The sequence below is a fragment of the Aspergillus aculeatus genome (assembly GCF_001890905.1).
Source record: "Aspergillus aculeatus ATCC 16872 unplaced genomic scaffold ASPACscaffold_10, whole genome shotgun sequence".
Lineage (NCBI taxonomy): Eukaryota > Fungi > Ascomycota > Eurotiomycetes > Eurotiales > Aspergillaceae > Aspergillus > Aspergillus aculeatus.
This window is the reverse complement of record NW_017962985.1, coordinates 1210720-1225014: the sequence shown is the minus strand read 5'-3', so window position 1 is coordinate 1225014 and position 14295 is coordinate 1210720. Positions and strand designations below refer to the sequence as shown.

Here is a 14295-nt window from a genome sequence, read left to right as displayed (position 1 = left end):
GTTTTATCTCCGAGGCCCGCTCGGTTTTAGACCTCGCATAAGACCTGCCAAGTAACCTTCTCTATGGAGAGATCTCTTGATTGCTTTAAGCTCCGAGAAGGACGCCACTAATGTGACCAACGTACACTCATGCAGCATCGGGGGATGTGTCCCACCAGTAAGACCCATCACAAAATAATATGGTGGACGGCAGAAGATATACCCCCTCCACAGTCAGACTCTCATACCCCTGGATTGGGATCTTATATCTGCTGATCAGTCCGACTTGTGGGTCGAATGTAGATGCACCCCTTAGAAGCATTCATTCGTCTTGTCAGATCCACTGGATTTCACCCTCGAAACGATGCTAGCCCTCCCAGCCATCGCAGCTCTAGCTGCAATCCTCACCAAAGTTGCAGTGGCCGCTCCACTGATGGACACCCTGCTCGAGATCCCCGAGCTCTCCACGTACGCGCATGTGTACAATATGACGGGGGGCATCGTGGAGATCAACCCGATGTTCACGAAGCGGTTTAACTACGACACCGACACGCGCAATTACACTTTCCTGGCTCCGACCAACGCTGTACCGCCCCCTCCCCTCTCTAGACCCTCACATGCTACAAATCTAACCCAATAATCCGTGGTGCTCACAGGCATGGGCCAAGATCCCCCCGGCGATCTACGACATCCTCCTAACCCAACCAGCCTACCCCCTCATCGAAGCCCTCCTGCGCACGCACATCATCGAGGCCCGCCTGACCGCCGCCGAACTCGCCAGTGTATCCGCCGACAGCGCCGTGGGAGGCATCGCGACCGCGCTGCAGCTGTCCAACACCACCGCCCAATTCCACCGGGGGGTGCTCACCAAGACAGTGCAGGGGTACTACATCGACGCGACCACGTCCGCAAATGGAACCGTCCGCATCGACGACCAAGCCGCGATCGTCAAAGCCGACCTCCCGGCGGATAACGGGCTGATCCACGAGATCGACCAGCTCATCGACCCGTTCCTGGTCTACGGCGGGGGACCGAGCAACCGCACCACGGCGCCGTCGTACGAATCCACCGATCTCACCATCGGCGCGTTCGTGCAATCCGACGCCCGTCTGGTCAATGCTTCGCAGATCCTGTCGGTCAACTCCCCGGACACTATCCGTCGGCTGTCGCGACAGTCGTCCGAGAAACAGTTCTTCGTGGTCCCGCGCAATGAGGCGTTCGAGTTGATGCCTACCATTCTTCCTGTGTTTCGTAAGTTTACTTTCCTGGATGCTGGGCTGGGTGCTGCGATGAATACTCAGATGAGTGCTGATGATGATGGTAAAGATACGCTGGTCTCGCCGTATAAAAGCCCGTTCGACACGCTGCTGTGGCAGTACGGCTGGGTCGATAGCGGCGGCGAGCAGTTCGACAGTCGCACGCTCAAGGGCAAGAGCTCGCTGTCGGTGGCCGGCGATGTGACCGGGCTGAATATCACGGTGACCCGCGGGGAGGAGGACGCGGCTGTCTTCGTGATGAATGCCGGGCTGGTGACGCAGGTGGAGGCCGCGAATGGGTTCCTGTGGATTGTGGATCGGTGGTTGGATCCTTTGTACCAAGCCTTCGGGCCGGTGGATCGCTTCGGGGAGCCGGAGTGGGCTTAGCTACTAAATACTGTACGGGGTAGTCTGGGCTGACGGGGTGGGAGTGTTTCTAGCATGGTGTGGGGTCATGCAGGGCCGAGATATTAATTTTATTGTTATTATTGTGGACATCTGAGTCTTAACCTCGACAGCGAAACTAGTCTCGACAGCAGTAGCAGTAGACGCCGTCGCTGCAGCATTGGGGGTATCGCCCGTGGCAGCAGACGGCCGAGGAGCAGGGCGAGGAGCATACGTAGCAGGCTGGGGACAGCGGTCAGTGGGTTAGGCGACTGTTGTGGATGAAGGGGTCTGAACGAGACGTACAGTCTTGCAGGCCTCTGATGGGGGTCTTGTCTGCGTCAAAAGCATCGATGTGCTTGTCTTCGGGTCTTTGCATGAGGGCTACATTGTGAGCAGATGCCGCTGGTCGGAAAAAGGGCACTTACTTGTTCTGCTCAAGGCGTTCGCAGTGGCAGTTGAGAATATACCACCCACCAACAATAAGGAAAAGAGAATCGTCTTCATGTTGATCATGTCAGAGCTACTGGATATGTGTGAGCATCTTCAGTCTTTCTCTACTACTAATCCCAGCCTTTTAATACCCTTGAGCGTTTGGTCATGTGCAACGATGCATCCCAGAGCAAGTCATCCGCCGGGAAGCCGCTCTTCTGACCCTTTCGCCCGCCTCATCAGACTCGACTGGTCTGCCTACAACTGTCTCTCCAGGGACGAGATCATCGGGCTGCAGGGTCTTTATCAACCCAATCTACATAGCCGGAATTTGGCTCGATCACATTCTGGATCTAGTGTAATCACCGGTTGCACAAAAGTACCTTCTCCGCAGCGCCAAGGCTCTCCACCACCGTCATGCACCAAGGTCCAGCCAGACCTGACACAACACGATCGGACATCAGACATATCAAGTGACAGAAAGCTGACATCATTGCTGATATTGATTACCAGCATGATCTCGCGCACGCTGACTCGCCATCCCTCCCGGCAAGGTTCTGAGCTGTCAGAATGATGGCAGATAAGCGGATGCGTCGGATCTGCTATCTCCAACGCCCTCTGCCAATTCTCGGCCTGGGCCGACCCCAGGGACAGATATCCGAGCGACTCGGGGCGTTTGCCATTGGACGGCGATCACTTATCGGTGCCAGGATATGGCGACGCGCTCTGCCTGTTTCTGCTGGGCGGATTAGCCATGCTTATTCGTTACACGCAGTACAGACCCCATCCGCCCATCCCGCATTTTTCTCCGCAGATCACATCATAGATGCCCCTCTCCGATAAAATGTCCCGGAGGCGCAATCTGCTCATGGACCGATAATTTCGTCCTCAAGAATCACAATGACCGCTGCTACTCAACAGAAATCCGTCCCCTCAGAGCAGACGCCCCTTCTGGGCCGTTTAGAAGATGTGCCCGATGCGCCTCGCGTCCTAGTAACTGTCTTCCAGGGCTCAGCGATTATGGTAGCCATGGGTCTGCTGTTGTTCATTCAAGGTACAGTACACCCTTGTCTTTCAGGGATGCACAGAGGCTGACCGAACAGCCACCCAAATCACCGCAATGACCACCGCTCAATCGGCCATTGCCACCGAGTTCGACGCCTTCTCCGTGGCTACATGGTTCAGTTCCGTGTTTCTGGTAATTTCTCTATCTAGCTGCGTAACCACAAGCCAATGCGGAGCTGACAAACCAGATCGCCTACTCGAGCATTACGCCCCTCTCCGGCCGACTGTGTCAAATCTTCACGCCCCGCGTCTACGTCTTCTTCACCTCGAGCCTGTTGGCGTTGGGCCTGTTTGTCACCGCCGCGGCCCCGAATCTGACCGTGTTTCTGGTCGGACGAGCCATCGCGGGTTGTGGCGCGGGCGGCCAGAGCGTGACGGCGTTGGTGCTGGCGCTGGATCTGACGAGCAAGAAGCGCAGGGGGCTGTTCCTGGGCCTAATCAGCGCGGCCATGACGACGGGGATCGCGTCGGGGGCCGTTCTCTCGGGCCTCCTGACCACAGTCTACGGATGGGTGGGTATGCGTTCGTGGTGAAATCGTTCCTGCTACTGACCGCAACGCAGCGTCTCATCTTCTGGATCCAAGCCCCGATCACCCTCCTCCTCGCCCCGATCATGTTCTTCGCCGTCCCCGTCCCGCCCGCGGCCGCGCAGGATGAGCAGGACGGGCGCACACTACTCCGAAAGCTCGCCCAGGTCGACTACGCGGGCGCGTTGACCCTAGTAAGTCCAATCCTGCCCTCGCCATCCTCAAAGCAACCCTAACAGAGGCAGACCCTCTCCGTCACCCTCCTTCTGTCCAGCCTCGCCTCCTCCACCATCCAAATAACCCCGATCCTCGCCTTCCTAGTCTCCACCGCCCTCTTCCTAGCCATCGAGTCCCACTACGCAACGCAACCCATCATCCCGCTGCACCTCATTCGCCAGCGCAGCGTGTTCCTCACCTGCCTCGCAGGCCTCCTAACGATGATGGCCCGGTGGGCCGTCCTCTTCTACAGCCCGGTCTACGCAATGGTCGTGCGCGACTGGACCCCGGCCTCCGCAGGACTAATCCTGGTCCCCACGAACGCGGGGTTCGGTCTCGGCGGCGTTCTGGCGGGGTGGCTACACATCCGCAGATCGCAGAGCTACTACCTCTCCAGCCTGCTGGGCTATAGTCTCTTCGCGCTGGCCGCGCTCCTCCTCGCCCTCCTCGCGACCCCGACCTCCCCGGTCCCAAGTTTTGTGGCGGCCACGTTCCTCCACGGTCTCGCGGTGGGCGCCCTCCTGAATTACACCCTCTCGCATCTGCTGCACCTCACCGTGCCGGAGGTGCATTACCTGGTCGGTGCGTTGGTGGGCATGAGCCGTGGCTTTGCGGGGAGTTTTGGCTCCGCGATCGGCGGGGGGTTCTTTGTGAGGGAGTTAAGGCGCGGGTTGGTGGAGGGGTTTCAGGAGTACGGGGTTGGCGGGGACAGGAAGAAGGAGTTGGTCAGGAAGTTGGTGGGCAGTCCGGCGCTGGTGAAGGGGTTGAGTGGCGTGGAGAGGGTGGTCGCCGTGGGGAGTTATCAGGCTGCGTTGCAGCGCTTGTTCTTGGGGAGTTGTGCCTTGATTCTTGTTGCTGCGGTCGCGCAGGCGGGGACCGGGTGGAGGGGGTATGGGAACGGGTGGAAGGCTGTGGATGAGGGGGAGGGGAATCAGGAGCGGGTTTAGGTGTGCTGATCTTACTGTGCTTATGGGCGGCTGGTGAGCGTTCCGGGGGAGAACCCCCGGGCCCCCTTTCTTTTCAGCTTCCTGGTATAGCTCAACCTCATTTGCTTACCTGTAGAGGTAGAGAGCGTGAGCTTTGAGATTATACTGGACTGGGGTTGCGGGTACTGGGAAGTTGAAAAAAAGGGGGTCCGGGGGTTCTCCCCCGGAACGGTATATTCCCCCAGCGCTCAGGATTGAGGCTATTGGGAAGTTGCCTCGGAAATAAAGGGGGGAACTACGACTTCTTGCGCCTCTATGCATAGTTGCAATACCTTATAGTACGTGGTAATGTTTAAGAGATCCCAAAGGTAGATCCGTCTTAGATGAAGGATGTGGATGACCCTTAGAGCCCTGACAAAAAGACCTTCAAAAAGGCTTGTCGATTACAGAAGACCCTATCTGTGTGCATGATGTTGTAGAGGCAGCATTCAGAGCAAACACGGCAAACTCCCTCCCACCCCTGATGCCAAGTCAGCTTTGTCCAATGAGAATATAGGAACCATGCCCAAGCGGAGCCGTCAAACTGTCTAAACTGTACCAATATGCAAACAAGTCAAATCGCCTGGCCATCTATACATGGCTTAAGTCCAGTACCGAGTCTATAGGACCGGTTTTGCTCTACACAAATGCCAGAATTTATTCTTGATTTTTACAACAGGCCGTGCTAGTTATTTCCTATAGCCGTATCGCTGTTTACGGCCGCCGTGGCTAGGCCAGCTCGGCTATTGTGCACGCCCTCGCCTCCTCCGGCGGCCCGATTAGGGCTCTCTACCGGCCGGGGTCCGACATCTCGACCTTTCCCGGTAATGTCAGCGCCGTCGAGTTGGATGTGTCCGACGAAGCGGCGGTAGTTGCTGCCCTCGAGGATATTGACATCGTGATGTGAGGACTTCCACAGCCTGTTCACCCTCCCTATCTTACCTACACCGCCAACCAAGCGCAAGTACACAGCTAAAACAGATATAGATCCCTAGTCGGCCACGAAGGCGTCCCCCGCCAACACCACCTCATCAACGCCATCCCCAAAACCTCCGTGCGGCTTTTCGTCCCCTCTGGACTAGCCGCCCGCTACGACGCCCAGGGCCTGCGCATCCCCGTCAACCAGGTCAAGAAAGACGTCGAACTCGCAACTCAGGCAGCGGGGATCCCGATGACGATCGTGCTGGTGGGCAACATTGCCGAGTTTGCGTTGGCGACGCCGTATGCCAGCTTCTGTCTTTGTTCCTTTCTCATGGGGAGAACTGATAGAGCAACAGGGCAATGGGCGTCGACTACGCCAACAATAGAATCATCTTCACGGGAGATAGTGCCACACACGCTGTGAATCTTTAATCTGTCTCTATCTTATCGCGCAGTTATTTGCTGCGGAGTGGTTGACACTGTGATATAGCACAAGAGCCTACGTAACAGCAGCAGCATATGCGTCCCTCTTCGCCTCGACCCCGCTCGACCAGCTGAAAAACCGCACGCTCACGCTCTCGGAACTCCGGCCCACCGGTGACGAGATCGCAGCCGCGCTGACGGAGCGGCATGGGACCCGCACGCTGAGCGCGACGAAGACGATCGAAGCGGTCGACGCGCAGATCGAGGAGTTTCTGCGAGCGGGAAAGCCTTTTGCGTTGGCGTTCTATTGTCGAAAGGTCTGGGGTGCGGGTTTGCAGACGGGCATGGCAGGGGAGGACGTGTGGGAGGTGCCGGTTATGTGAAGGCTGGTTTGGGGGAGTTGGTTGCTGGGGGTGGGTTGGGTGCGTATCGGACGTTGCCACAGGAGGTTTGGGGGGTCCTTGAGGAGGGGTTTGCGGCCTGTGCTTGACGGGTTTGATGCATTTACTTGCGAGAAACCCCTCATTGTATATATCCCAGTATGTGCAATGCGCAGATTAAGAATTGGTCTATCACAAGCCAATGGGCTGTTGCACATGTCAGCTTCATTGCGGAGAGTGTGGTGTTACACATCCTGACCGTTTGCATATGATCTGCACACTTTTCGACTTTTGTAATCCCATCTGCTGGAGAGGAGTCCTCGTGCCGGTCTAGGCGTGGTATATGAGCCTTTCTTCTGTCTGCACACCATATTCTAGCGATATCATCTCAATTTACCAACCAACTCAACCGAACCCACCATCCTCCTCGTCATGAGGTTCTCGTCCGTCGACATCGCCACCTGCCGCTTCCTGCAATGCCAGGCAATATTGGTTTTCCAGACCCGGCTCAACCCCTCGCAGCTGGAAGAAGCCTTCCACCGACTTCTCTTGGCGTGGCCAGTCCTTCTAGCCCGCGTCAATCTGCAGCGGACCGGGTCCTGCCCATCAGCCGACACCGCGGGACATTGGCAGTCGCGAGTGATGGACGCACCGCTAGTGGACTGTGTCTCGCTCGACCAGATGACGAAGCAGGAGCTTGAGCCATCCGAATATACGCGCTTGGGGCAGCTCTTTCGGTTTAGTTGGTCGCTCCGCTCGCTGTTGTTCCCGCCGGTTCTTCGGGTGAAAGCGGTTCATTTTCGGGATGGCTGTATTCTGAACTTTATTCTCCAGCATGTCTTCAGCGACGCAAGCGGTAGGTTCGCTACTTGAATTATCTCGCTGGGATATGTTTCTAGGCTGAATTGCGATCGACCCTGAAGGTCTTTACCGGATCCTCTCCGCCTACACCGCGATCCTGCGGGGCGAGACCATCGAACCAACCGTGGAAGAACCGCGACCGAACAAACTCATATTCAAGCCCCCCGAGGGGACGAGCAGCGCGCTGTACGCGAGTGAACCGCTCGGGAGCCGGCTGCACAAGTCGGCAACCCAGCACTTGGCCTCCGGATGGCTCGGCAATATCATCTTTGCCCTCTGGCACTGGCTAGTCCGCGCCACCTTGGCATACAAGCCTCGTGCGCGTCGCGCGCCATGCACATCCCCGGTGCGGCAGTCGATCGCCTCCGCGATCGTGCAGCCCAGCAGGCGCTCGCGGTGACGCGACACGACCTCGTCATGGCCATCATAGCTCAGGTGCGAAGCTGCCCTCTTGCCTCTACAGCGCGATCACCCTCTGACACGATGGTTTTATTCAAAATACCCAGGCCGCCCTGCAAGCATACCCCCACCTGCACCCGGCAGCGATCGCATTCGTCTACAACTTCCGCAGACACCTCGACCAACCCGTGCGACTCCAAAACACCTCATGGCTAGTCTCGATGCCTCTCCCGGCGCAGCCAAACAAGCCCATCATGCTTGGCGATAGCGATGACGAGGAGGAGGAAGATGAAGACGATCGACTCCTGATGCTGGCGTCCTGCGTCCGCGACGCCGTCAAGACAGTCCGCACCCCGGAGTGCCTGCAGCTCTTCCGCCAAGCCCACAAAGCCATGGGGCCGTGGCGGCCCTTTCGGGCGGCCCTGCGGCACCCGAACCACCCGAACACCCTCGTCTCGTCGTCCTCCCAGCTACCCTGGTACAGCCTCTGCTTCGGCGGCGGGCCCCGAGACCAGGCCATTCTATGCGAGCATGGCTGTCGGCTTGATTGACCTCTGGGGGTTATCGGGCTAAGTGTTCATGACTGGATCCTGACGAGTAGGTATCGCGAGAACCGCGGGTATTGTCTGTATGGGTCGTTGCATGCGGAGCATTGGGCGCAGTTGAGGCGGGTTTGTGCGCGGTTGGTGGGTGGGTGAGGAGGGCTGGGTTTGATTGCGTTTGAGTTGGGTGGTGATGATTTACTTCCTGATGTTGATGTTTATGGTGGTCTGAGTTATCTCTGGGATAATGGACGGTAATATTAATGAGACCCTGATTGTACGATTTAGGAGTTTTGTCGGTGATATTATAGGGTTCTTGATCTGAACATCCTTTCGGTAAGTACAGTATATGTACATTGATTTGCAGGAATGACTTGTCGGAATAAGAATTGCCAATTCTCGGACCAAATGATAGCAGATTGTTGAACTAAGTCATCTCAAGTGAGACCTTGAGTCGATTCTGGACAAAACCTCGTGTATAGCAAACCTGGAAATTCCTGTCAATCAAATGCCGAGCAATCGAAGATGAAGATGAACCCATTTACATTTTGTTGTTCAACTATACACTCGCTACCACTCCTGACGTCCAAAACAACATCGGATGACAGGTCAGACCGTCTCACATAAGGAGACGATGTCGTCAGGGATGAACGGCCTTAGAATATCAATCAAAGACGCCAGCGGGATCCAGTCCAGCGTGCCGTGAATTGTCTCGATGGCCCGTCCACTGTACAAGACCCGTGCGTAGTGCTCCGAGTCGGCAGTCTCCCTATTCTAATGGTTAGCATTCGCTTTGCAGCCCCGGCTTCCAAGTCAAGCTCGTCCACTAGACGAATCAACGCTCTGACGTACCAAATCTCGATGGCGATGTTCGATCCCATCCCCGGCCAGCGCAGCGCTCGAATTCCCAATGCACCCAGCACCGGCCCCAAGTCCCCGTCATGCACGAAATTGTGGCTGTAGACCAGAGCCGAGCTGCCTGTAGCCACCGCTTCCAGGTGTTGCACAATCTCGCCAATGAACAGCCCCTCCACAAGCTGAATGTACCGTGTGGCGTTGGCATTGTGTCTCCACCAGTAGTTCCACTCCCAGTCACCAGCCCGAAAAACCTCGTCCGCCTGCTGTTGGGTCACGCACTGGGACTCATTCTGAAGGCTACATGGTAGTTGGTAGCCGTTGCACAGTCGGCCTTGGAAGTTGTCGGCAAAGTGATCGAAGGTGGAGGTCCAGCTCGAAGTGTTGGCATCGAACATGTCGGCTAGCTTGGTGCGAAGCGACGCCGTAACCGACAGATGCTCTTCCCACACCGGGGTGGATTCAATGGCGGACAGCAGGTCGCTCCGTGCGGAACAAGAGAACCCCTGGTCGACTGTGTCAATGCTGGAGGCCTGCTGGTGCAGCGGCAAAGACCCATGGTAATCAGGCCACATTCCTCTCAGCACTCCGCCCGCAGATTCCTGCGTCAGGGCGGAGCTACTGCTGCGGAGCCACACCTTTCTGCCATTATCCTCGTTCGGAGCCGACGGGATGAGCTGTAATTGCTCCAGGTACACTTCCCGAAGATTGCGACCGTGTTGATAACCGTCCAAGAAGCCTCCGACTGTGAGTTGTGGATATTGGCAGGACCCATTGACATAGCTGTCTAAGAACGGGTTCGTCGGATCGGAGTATGACTGCGCGTAAACGGAAAGTGGCGAGGGGTTTCCGGACGTCGGCGCAAGGTACAGGAAGGGCTGCACGTTGTTGCAGTTGTATGCTTGGTTCTGCACTGAGTCAGTTGACTGCTGCACCTGGAAGTATCAAGATGGAGGTACCGACCTCGCCGCCCGGAAGAATATTGTAGGGAGTCCTGCGTTGATGTCGCTGCAAGTATTCGAGGTAGACCAAGCGACCGGACACGGACCCATTGGCGATGGGAGGTGGTAAAGTGTAGGTGTCGGCTCGGGGGTGGGGCATTGAGCAATAATTGTAGACCTCCTCAGCAGACGGCGGACTGGCCTGATCGGCGGGCGCGGAGTAGATACCCCCATAGGTTCCCAGCGAGGTATTGGTTATGAAGGTGGTGTGATTGAGTGGTGGATAGAAAGTGTCGCGCGCCGCGACCGAGGAGGTCAAGAGGGTAAACAGAAGGGAGATCATGTCGCTGAGGCCTTCATAAATGCTGATAGACATGGCCACGCTGTCGATACGGGCGCAAATGGTAGCTTCTTATAGCACGTCCACCAGAGTCCTTCAGAGCCCTTCAGCAGGCGGCTCTTGGCGAGGGAGTTCACCAAGGGGTCGGATTCTGAGGGTGGAGGTTGCGCGCGTTGCGGGGATCGATGGTGAGCTGCCACTCCCAAACCGCGATTCCCCACGTGGGCATGGCGGTAGCCGAGGGGATGGAGATCGGATCTCGCACGTCCATGATGTAGGATATCAGATAGGCTAGGTCTTGGAGATGAATATCAACGGCTGTTAGCGATGAACGCTAGTTTACCCACGGACCATGCATGGGGTGGTGAATGGAAGAGGGTAGAAGAGAGAGGGAAGGGAGAAAGAAGGAAAGGGAAAGGGAAAGGGAAGTGGAACTGAGTACTGCGGGCGCCGGGCACAGTTGGCGGGTGAAGGTGGGTGAAGGTGAGGAACGGGCCGGACGATTCCAACTCCAGTCCGAATACTCCGTACTGACTGACTGACTGCACTCGCACTCTACAACGAACCCCGCCCCAATCTGCCTCGATCTGGTATGGTACGGTATGGTGGGTAGTCACGTGGTGCATGATAAGCAAAGGAAAAGAAAGCAACGAACGATGGCAGGCCTTCTTGGATGCTTGAATGGATTGATGGACTGACGGACTGATGGACTTTGTTCACAGCCTCCCTCACCACCAAATCATGGATGGGAACCATTTATCCCCTCCTGCTTCATCCTCTGCGACTCCGGCTACTCAGCCTCAGCAGACCATCGGCCGGAGGCCACCTCCTCCCTACTATCTGCCTCTTCATCCTCATCAGCAACAACCGCCACCCTTCCTCTTAGTGAATCATGTAGACAAACCGCAACTCGTTCCCCAGGATCAGGAGCAACCCGTCTTCATCAAAAACGAGGATTATCGGTCCCCATCCGAGGAATCTATGCAGAAGTTGACAGTCACCCTGCCGCGCTTCCAGTCAGGCCGACCAATATCGCCTGCCACCTCCGACTTGAGCGACTCTTCCACTCCCGCCTCGGATGACAAGGCTCTGCTCTCTCTTCGTCTACCTTACGATACCTTTCTGAAACCAACCCTGCAAGGAGGGAGTCTGGATGCCATTTTGTCGCTCCCAGCTTCCTTACGCGACAGTCTGCAACCGTACTTTTACCACTGTATGTCTCCTGCTCACACACCAAATGGAATGGAGGTTTCCTAACTACCGCAAGTCTCCACTTCTTGTGCACGCACATGTTTTCCCTTTGGCTCAGAGGAGCTGTGTCTCTGGTGGTGGCAACAGGCCATGAATCAGCCCGCATTCCTGTTCATCCTTCTCACCACCAGTGCCATCCACAAGTCCGCGTCTGAAACGGTTGCAGGCGGCGTCTCGGTAGCCGCCCAGCAGTCCGCCCAGCACGCCCTTCTCTTTCGCGTCAAGGCATATGAGTTTGTGCGCCAGATTCTGAACGAGTCGGAAACCGCTGCTCTGGAGACGACCGCGTTTGTCGTGGCTCCCTTAATATGTGTTGAGGTCAGTCTTGATGGCCCTTATCCGGAACGCTACTGATTCTTAGTTATCTAGGCGGCCGACGGAAACCGACAGGCTGCTGACGCTCATGTTCAAGGGCTCAAGAAACTGGTCGATCTACTTGGTGGTATTGAGGGCCTGGACCATGCGATGGTCTCGCTTTTCTATTCGTAAGGCTTCCTGTTGTGGAACCTGACCGTATTGCTGACTTTACCCGACTCAAGTGCGGTACATGTGTATGGACTTCTCACCAGCTCGGAACCAGCATTCCCCATGTCCGAAGATTGGAAGCAGAGAGTCCTCCAAGAGGTCTTCGCTGTCAAGTCCGAGGATGATTTTCGAGGCCACTCATATTTTGGTAACCGCTTCTTCGCCTCGCCCTGGTCTGCGGCACTGGACCCCAGCCTCAGGCTTCTTCTCCAACACTTTCGACACTTAATGGTGCACTACAACTACGCGCAGTCGTCCTTGTCAAAATCATCGGAGAACAACTTCGCCCTCCTGACTGCATATGAGCTTCTCGCCACGACCTACGTTCTCACCCCGTCGGACTTTCAGGATACGCTGCGCATTGCGATGCGGATCTACCTTGCGCTGCGACTTTGGACCTTTCAAGGGTTGCCATGCATGAGATTCGTGTCTGAAGAGCTACAGCACAGTCTATACACGACACTCCACCTCCTGCAGAGAACGGCGCCGGATCTCCTATTTTGGATTCTGTTTGTGGGAGGCCTCGCCTCAGTGGACCACCAATCATCCGCATGGTTCAAGACCTACCTCTCCATCACCGCCGGCCAACTGGCCGTGTACAACTGGGATGCCGCATTGGTTTTGCTGGAAGGCTTCTGTTTCATTTACCAGCCAGCAGACACGATGGCTCGGGATCTCTGGAACGCCGTTCAGCAGCGCCAGGAGCAAGAATTCTATCCGCAATGACACTCAAACCAACGTCGATGACATGGACAGCTGAAGCTATTCGAAGACTGTATAGGGCTAAAACACAGATTTCGTTCTACAAACCCCACAGAACTGAACGCCAATCCTGTGCTGCAGCCGCTAAAACTAGCTACGCCGACCGAGTGTTTAGCGACGTATGATCGATTTCATGCGCTCACCTGGCACTCCAATGGAAGTGGCAATTCGACCAGCCCCGCTAACAGATAGTTCTTTAAGCTACTATCTTGACCACGGCATATTCTTCCTCTCGGTTTGGAGTGGCTGGTCGCGAGATGGATCCGAAGCTAAAGCAGGTCTATCGACTTGCTATCCCCCAACTCAGGATGTGGAATTTTTCTCATAGCAACTCACGACCATACTCCTTGAGCAGCATAGCACTGGAGGGCGGGTGGGCCCAGTTTATGGCTGGCATGTTGGGGGCCAATCCTGCCCCTAGCTGTCAGCAACTGACGACTTTTAAAGCGTCTCCGTCGTTGACTTCGCATAATTCCAGAGTTCCAAACTTTCATACTTCTTCCTCTGCGATATCACCGGTATCCTGGGGAGAAGAACAACAGGATGTCTACCTTGACGATTTTGCCATCTAAGGATACACGGGATCCGAGTCGTCCCTCGGTCACTGAGTTTCGCTCGTCGGGGTGTCGGAGAAGTGCGCGGATTCTCAGCGTTTGTTCTGCTGCTTTGCGGAGCCAGCCCATCGTTTGTCCGACCAGGCGCTTACTGGAAAAGGATTGATGGCGGGATCGCGGTGTGCTGCTCTCTAGTGCGGTGCGGTTTTTGCCTAGTTGCGCAACAACACTCAACTTCCGGCCACCGCCGGAAAGCCAGTGAAGCCTCGAGAGCCTACCAAGAGCTCTTACTACGCATCCGACCGGTGCCTTTGGGTCATTGTCAGTGTTTGCTACAATGTGGCCAGCGTGCGCTGACTGGTCGAATGTTTCTTCCCTTGGACCCAAGTTGGGTACTACCCCGACTGTCGGTGCAGACGGCGCGGACTTCCTGCGCACTTCCTACCTTTAGTGCTTACGAGCGTCTAGTAGGGTTTAGGCGGAGGCTCTTATGCGCCAGCAGTTGAAATGCGACCGACCAATGGTTTTGTATGGCTCGCGCAATTCCACCTGGCGCACCACCCCTTTCCACGATCTATTTGATCAAACCCATCGGACAGGGCATTCGAGAACATCATGGACAGAAGGTATGTACATCTTGCACTTCTAGTTGAACAAGCTTAGTTACTGACGAGAGAACTGAAGGGCGTGGCTTCCAAATTACGAGACAGTCTTCTG

At 56.1% G+C, this 14295-nt stretch overlaps 7 protein-coding genes across 7 annotated transcripts; 5 read left to right on the top strand and 2 right to left on the bottom strand.

Moving 5' to 3' along the window:
• Positions 1–343: 343 nt before the first annotated feature.
• Positions 344–1622, top strand: ASPACDRAFT_31022 (fasciclin domain-containing protein; the record flags this gene model as incomplete). The annotated part of the gene is made up of 3 exons (XM_020199780.1): positions 344–565; positions 636–1230; positions 1306–1622. 3 exons carry the CDS (start codon positions 344–346, stop codon positions 1620–1622), a joined length of 1134 nt encoding a protein of 377 aa, XP_020055316.1.
• Positions 1623–1724: 102 nt separating this feature from the next.
• ASPACDRAFT_121756 (uncharacterized protein) lies at positions 1725–2193 on the bottom strand. Its single transcript, XM_020196467.1, has 3 exons — positions 2048–2193; positions 1926–2003; positions 1725–1862 (listed from the first exon to the last, which is right to left on the bottom strand). Exons 1-3 carry the CDS (start codon positions 2124–2126, stop codon positions 1759–1761), a joined length of 261 nt encoding a protein of 86 aa, XP_020055315.1. The 5' UTR covers positions 2127–2193; the 3' UTR covers positions 1725–1758.
• A 758-nt stretch (positions 2194–2951) lies between these two features.
• Positions 2952–4921, top strand: ASPACDRAFT_53131 (putative MFS multidrug transporter; the record flags this gene model as incomplete). Its single annotated transcript, XM_020202698.1, has 6 exons — positions 2952–3105; positions 3155–3249; positions 3305–3628; positions 3679–3837; positions 3889–4748; positions 4897–4921. The coding sequence occupies 6 exons, from the start codon at positions 2952–2954 to the stop codon at positions 4919–4921; spliced, it is 1617 nt and encodes a 538-aa protein (XP_020055314.1).
• A 425-nt stretch (positions 4922–5346) lies between these two features.
• Positions 5347–6551, top strand: ASPACDRAFT_61651 (uncharacterized protein; the record flags this gene model as incomplete). The annotated part of the gene is made up of 4 exons (XM_020203680.1): positions 5347–5370; positions 5558–5727; positions 5812–6045; positions 6236–6551. The coding sequence occupies 4 exons, from the start codon at positions 5347–5349 to the stop codon at positions 6549–6551; spliced, it is 744 nt and encodes a 247-aa protein (XP_020055313.1).
• A 429-nt stretch (positions 6552–6980) lies between these two features.
• ASPACDRAFT_1857443 (uncharacterized protein) lies at positions 6981–8459 on the top strand (the record flags this gene model as incomplete). Its single annotated transcript, XM_020197550.1, has 4 exons — positions 6981–7404; positions 7472–7726; positions 7789–7844; positions 7916–8459. 4 exons carry the CDS (start codon positions 6981–6983, stop codon positions 8357–8359), a joined length of 1179 nt encoding a protein of 392 aa, XP_020055312.1. The 3' UTR covers positions 8360–8459.
• A 157-nt stretch (positions 8460–8616) lies between these two features.
• ASPACDRAFT_1871515 (histidine phosphatase family protein) lies at positions 8617–10952 on the bottom strand. Its single transcript, XM_020197970.1, has 4 exons — positions 10169–10952; positions 9203–10113; positions 8896–9119; positions 8617–8837 (listed from the first exon to the last, which is right to left on the bottom strand). The coding sequence occupies exons 1-3, from the start codon at positions 10520–10522 to the stop codon at positions 8960–8962; spliced, it is 1425 nt and encodes a 474-aa protein (XP_020055311.1). The 5' UTR covers positions 10523–10952; the 3' UTR covers positions 8617–8837; positions 8896–8959.
• Positions 10953–11779: 827 nt separating this feature from the next.
• Positions 11780–13073, top strand: ASPACDRAFT_79696 (uncharacterized protein; the record flags this gene model as incomplete). The annotated part of the gene is made up of 3 exons (XM_020205476.1): positions 11780–12055; positions 12107–12222; positions 12277–13073. Coding segments are annotated over 3 exons (1104 nt in total), but the record flags the coding sequence as incomplete, so codon positions are not given.
• Between the last annotated feature and the right edge of the window lie 1222 nt (positions 13074–14295).

Coding starts and splice junctions, on each gene's coding strand:
- ASPACDRAFT_1871515 (XM_020197970.1), bottom strand. CDS start 10,522: ATGTCTATCAGCATTTATGAAGGCCTCAGCGACATGATCTCCCTTCTG. Junction 10,114..10,168: donor ATATTCTTCCGGGCGGCGAG/GTCGGTACCTCC, acceptor GACTCAGTGCAG/AACCAAGCATACAACTGCAA. Junction 9,120..9,202: donor AACATCGCCATCGAGATTTG/GTACGTCAGAGC, acceptor CCATTAGAATAG/GGAGACTGCCGACTCGGAGC.
- ASPACDRAFT_121756 (XM_020196467.1), bottom strand. CDS start 2,126: ATGAAGACGATTCTCTTTTCCTTATTGTTGGTGGGTGGTATATTCTCA. Junction 2,004..2,047: donor GAACGCCTTGAGCAGAACAA/GTAAGTGCCCTT, acceptor CTCACAATGTAG/CCCTCATGCAAAGACCCGAA. Junction 1,863..1,925: donor CATCAGAGGCCTGCAAGACT/GTACGTCTCGTT, acceptor CGCTGTCCCCAG/CCTGCTACGTATGCTCCTCG.